Source organism: Odontomachus brunneus, unplaced genomic scaffold (genome assembly GCF_010583005.1).
Source record: "Odontomachus brunneus isolate Ranch 3 - 2012 unplaced genomic scaffold, Obru_v1 Obru_scaffold_179, whole genome shotgun sequence".
Classification (NCBI taxonomy): Eukaryota; Metazoa; Arthropoda; class Insecta; order Hymenoptera; family Formicidae; genus Odontomachus; species Odontomachus brunneus.
The window spans coordinates 273,397-279,057 of NW_022639629.1; the positions used below are offsets into that span (position 1 = coordinate 273,397).

The following is a 5,661-nucleotide window of genomic DNA, read 5'->3' on the forward strand; positions in this document are numbered from 1 at the left end:
CACTACTTAACCTCTAAGTGCAAAATAAATTGGCGTATAAAACACGTTGCTTATTCAATGAAAGATAAACCATCGAATTGACGTTGTTTCGACATTGAAAAAGTCTCAACTACGCCGAATCGATGTCAAATCGATGGTTTATTTCTTGCTGGATACAGCTATTTATTTTATATTTGGCGCGCATTTGCTACGTACCAGAGACTTTGGAAAACTACCCTGCTCTCGAGCAAGGTACAGCGTGGTACAAACCAAAGTTATACCAAACGGTAAACCACGCCTCTACCACATAGTACCAAACACGCAAAAACGTTCTGGTGCAATTTGGTATACTTTGGTACATGTACCAAAGATCGCCAAAAATCGCCTTAACAGGCTAACTCGATAGTAGCGCCATCTGCAACTTTTTCGTCATTACGTGGACACAGTTTTGTATAGGCAGAATAGCAAAGTCGGATAGGGCTGGGTAATATATAATCACTAATAATTTTTTAGTATTTATTAGTATGATATTCCTGTAAGGGTGTTATCTGGGATTTTACTTTGTATATAATAAAACATATTAATAATATTACATATATATTGCATTGCAATGTTGCTGTACAGTTGCGTTGTTATATTGCCGCAAGCGGATATTTTACCGTTGCTGCAACGTTGCAGTAGCATTTTGCAACGTTGTTGCAATGTCACAATATTGTAAAACAATAATGCTGCAATGTTGCTACAACGTTACTGTGCTGTATGGGCTACAACGTTACTGTGCATTGGCTACGTAGTTTATGTGCACAGTTGGTCAGAGACGCTGTAGCCATTCTGCTAAAATTGGGATCACCTAAAACCGGTCCATGACGCCTCTTCTTCTTCTCTTTGGCCAAATTCTAGGGGTCGATTATATATTTCAAAACTGAGAAAATTACAAAAGTGAGCAAATTCATTAGGTATTGACCAATTAAGTTACAAATATTCTAGTAAATTTATTCACTTTTGTCATTTTCAATCTGTTTTCAGATACACAATCGACCCCCAGGGCTGCGTTCCAAAATTCTACTTGGTGGATAGAGTACATTTCATTGACCAATCGTAATAAAGAAATCCTAGTTAGCTTTATTCTTATTGATCAATTAAATGCTACTCTACCCGTTGTGTAGAATTTTTAAACGCAGCCCTGATGACTCTAGCAGTGTTGTGAACCGTTTTGGTTCACAAATCTACCGTCTACTGTTTTAGCTGGGTTATCTACCGTTTGTTTTTACTTTACTTATATATTTTATCGATTATTCGTGTATGAATTAAAAATTAAAAATTTTAATCTTGAAGAATACATTAAAGACTGACAACCACGATTACAAGTAAGAAAATTACATTTGAAACAGCATATTATTTTTGCTATTCTAATTTAGTACTGCCAGACGACCACCGTGAGCGATGTTATCGTGTTTCCTATTAGAGTCCCTAAAAACTCTACGTTCCCACTCCTCATTAGCTTTCGTATTACTTATTATTATTAGAATATTTTTTTTGTTAACCAGTTTTATGCAAAATTTGATATTCAGTAAAACTAAATAAAGATTACAGAAAAAACGAATACATTTTTTATTATAAGTATAATTTCTCTTTTATTTGCTATTGAGTTATTTTAGGTATTCGTATTATTTATAATTAGAATATTTTTTTATTAATTATCAGTTTTATATCTGTTATAATCGCAAATATTATTATCGTGGGAACGCTTCAGGAAGAACCGTTTCGACTGCGCTACAACGAGGAAGCGGATGTGCAACTACTGCGCTAAGCATCACCTTGCACATTCCGCATTTCGGACTTCGAGCCGAACCAATTAATTACCAAATATGGTAATCTCCTTGTCGCCAGGCACCCCCTCCGACAAGACTACACAATATTATAAAAGAGCTGAGAAGACCGCCCGCGACAGAATTAATACCTCGGTCTCTCGCCCGCGACGAACGTACTCGTCGCGTGTCATTACCATAAAATCGGGAGTTACAATAAGACACATTAGTCATAGTTATAATAAAGCCTTTTATATAAAAAGTGTGACTACATTCCTTCTAAACGAACTCACTTCTCACCGCCACGCACCTTGCCGCGCCCAGCAACAACAGGGCACGACATATCTTATATTTTACGAAACTTCTGAAATAGAAGATCTACCACTTTAAATTTCAAATCTACCGCTTTTTGGTATGCCATCTACCGCTTAATTTTTCAACCATCTGGTAACACTGGACTCTAGTTTCCATGTTTACCATTCCGGTTGTGACGATAAAACGATAGTGTCACAGCAGTGTCAAGACAGGTGCTCGGGTCGTTACAGTAGGAATGTAGCAGGAAAAGCGTACGACGCGATGGTCGAGTATGACATTGTATCGACCGACAGAATGTGTACGCGGCCGTATTTATGAGAACGAGCTACGAGCCACGAGACGGTAACGTATAATACAAAAAAAGTCAAACGAAAAATGATCGGTTGCAATCGGATTATGGTGTACACGGTGCTTCGACATTCTCAACCTGGTTTCAAAACGCGTGAATTTTCATATAATACGCAAACTCGTTCATCCATTGACCTGTCAAGTCCTCAGTTGCTTTCGTCGCTCGATATGATCGAACGATTATGTCGAGAACTTTAAGGTTAGGATATTCACTTGATTTTTACAGTCGCGTTGTGTGCCAAATATGTGTGTGAACGTTATGTTCGCTTCCCAAAACTTCTTATTGCTTGTGATTACTTCATAAATAATCAATCTGGGAGATAGAAAAAGAAGACAGTGAGATAACAGAACACAGAAGTCGCACACATTTTACGAGTGCAGTTGCTATGCTTAGGTAAACAATGGAGCAGTCGTGTCAGTCATAAGGCCTGTTCTTTGTAGCTGCACTACTGAATTAGTGCAATAAGTTAAAGTGAGAAAACGTATATTTGTCTCACTTCAATATATTGCACTAGTTCAGCAGTGCAACTACAAAGAACAGACCTATAGGATCTGTTTTTTATCGCTGAACTGGTTGCACTAGTTCTCTCACTTTTCTTCCATACTAAGTGGAGTTTTATCTGTATATCTGTATATATTGCCTCTTTTTTAGGTTTAAGTAAAGTGTACACTAGTTCAGCAATAGAAAACAGATCCATATTAATGATAATAAATATATTGAAGATAAATCGATCGCGAATTTCGCAGGCTCATCATGTTCAACTCTATTAATATACATGCATTATTTTGTTATATCATAGATAAACGTTACAGTCATCTACACCAGAAAGATGTCAGATGATGAGAGACAAATTAGAATGGCTGCTGAGGCCATACTAAGTGGCTCTATCAATTCCCAGAGGAGCTCAGTCACTCAGCATAGCATCACAAGAACACCAGATATCGTTCTCAGTGAGGATCTGATTGCAGGAGCAAGACACAACGGCAGGATGTCCCATGTTAGGCGTTCCTTTTGTCTCTTCGTCACCTTTGATCTTCTCCTTACGTTTCTCATGTGGCTCATTTGCACTATGGTATGCCAAACTGTTCACACTTGTCTGATATCTCTGGAAAATAATTTACAAAACTGTTAGGAATTCTGTTTTTCTACCCAATGTGATACTGATGATTAGTTCTTTTTTTTAAGAAGTTGTAAGACCAATGTTGTATTTTTAGTGATACATCAAAGAGACCAGTTATAAACTAATTATATATTTTCGTATGACACATTTATTTTATTATCTAAATAATAAATGTTAATTTAAGACAAAGTTGAGATAGATATATATTACAAATATAAAAAATATTGTTTTATCCTTCTTATTAATGCTTTATTTGTGCATCAATTGATTTAATACAGATGCACAGATAATTGAAACAGCTATATAAGTGCTTAAATTAAATATATGTATATATACTTTGAATGTTACTATAAATTATGATCTTTTCACTGTTATATTTTCTAAACAACACGGTCAATAATTTTGTAATTTGTGTACAGTATCAATACATTACTCTTTAATATCATATTAATTTTCCATTAAAACCTTAATTTTAGTTTAAATAAAATTAAAAATAGCAATCCCAAAGAATACATACATACACACACATATGTAAAAAGTGTTAATTTTTAGTTTCAACATATCTAATTTTTAAATAGTTATACTTTCTCTAAAACATAAGCACTTATGTAATATCTTATTTTATATGTGATGCAAGTTTCAAAATGAATTTTTACAAAATAATTTTGCCTTACAATCTCCTTAAGAGATCTTTTACTTTTGGATGCTAGAAAAAATAGGCTATATACAGAAATGGAAAACTCATTTTTCATAGAAAACTCTGTGACAATTGATTTCTGACTTGGCACATTTGTTATATAAGCATAAGGGATATTAAAAACACAATAATTATTCAGAAATGTACATAAAACTTTAAATATTTCCTCAAACTGTTTCCAACATCGATGTACAATATTTCTCAAAAATTATTGAGCTGATTGACTTTAAACTTTCCACATATCTTTAATATAAACATATATATTGCAATGTATTGATTGGTTGCTTGCCACATTGTTTATTTACCAATAAACAATTTCGAGTTTCTATTTTACTAAAAATAAAAATAAAAGAATAAAGAATATCAAAGATAAAATTGTTATTCATATTTTGAAGACTTTATATATATATATCGATTCGAGGAAAAGTTTCTGAGGGATAAATTTACTTCGAAACCAATTTCTTGTTTGAATTTCTCTTTGAGAAATATTGTATATTGAAAACATAGTTTGAGGAAAACATATTTGAAGTTTTATGTATATTTCCAAATAACACTATTGTGTTTTTAATATTCCCTTATGCTTATATAATAAATGTGTCAAGTTAGAAATCGATTAATGCAAAGTTTTCTTTGAAAAAATTTCTGTATATAGCCTATTTTTTCTAGCATTCGAACGTAAAAGATCTCTCAAGGAGGTTATAAGGCAAAATTATTTTGTTAAAAATTTATTTTGAAACGCACCATATTCCTGAAAATTCCTGGATGTAGCCTATTTCTTTGCTCGTCCAAAGATGAAAGGTTACTTAATTCGAGTAAATTATAGATTATTAAGAAGCTAATAATTGGTCTATTGTATTTACAGATCGCAGGCCAAAGTTTGAAAACAGCTTTTGTAGATCAGGTGGTTCATTATCATATAAAGACGTCCCTGTTTGACATCGTGGTACGTATATACTGCATGTCATTACCTTTAATAACAAAATGACGAAAATGACATTCAGTTCGTCATAATTTTTCATTATTCGTTGGGAGCAGAGATTTTACGGATGTCATCTTCTCAGATGGCAGCGATTTGCAGGTTCACAGTCTTGTTGCTCTTTTATGCGCTGCTGTATATCAATCACTGGATCATCATAGCTGTAAGTATGCGATTATATACGTTATTTATGGATTCTCCTGCAAGAAAAGAAAAAAGAAATTAATTGCAATAAATACGAGCGAGGAATGAAATAAAATAAAAAATAAAGTATCTTTATTTTTCGATTCCTTTGTTTAAAATATCGCTTCTAACAGCCGCGCGATACAAAAACTAATTTTGAGTTTCTGTTTAATAATAATAAAATAGTTATATATATATATATATATATATATATATATATATATATATATATAT

The 5,661-nt window shown here is 33.2% G+C and overlaps 1 protein-coding gene across 3 annotated transcripts in view; it reads left to right on the forward strand.

Moving 5' to 3' along the window:
• The first annotated feature begins 2,253 nt into the window (after nucleotides 1–2,253).
• The window catches only part of LOC116851581 (steroidogenic acute regulatory protein-like), a 16,888-nt gene continuing 13,480 nt past the window's right edge, over nucleotides 2,254–5,661 (forward strand). The window contains exons 1-5 of one of the 3 annotated variants that reach the window (XM_032831137.1): nucleotides 2,254–2,444; nucleotides 2,677–2,844; nucleotides 3,251–3,523; nucleotides 5,131–5,211; nucleotides 5,330–5,407. In XM_032831137.1, the coding sequence (XP_032687028.1) occupies nucleotides 3,281–3,523; nucleotides 5,131–5,211; nucleotides 5,330–5,407 (402 nt within the window). In that variant the 5' untranslated portion in view covers nucleotides 2,254–2,444; nucleotides 2,677–2,844; nucleotides 3,251–3,280. Of the gene's footprint in view, nucleotides 2,650–2,676; nucleotides 2,845–3,250; nucleotides 3,524–5,130; nucleotides 5,212–5,329; nucleotides 5,408–5,661 lie in introns of all 3 variants that reach the window. The other 2 variants (XM_032831139.1, XM_032831136.1) reach the window with 2 other exon arrangements.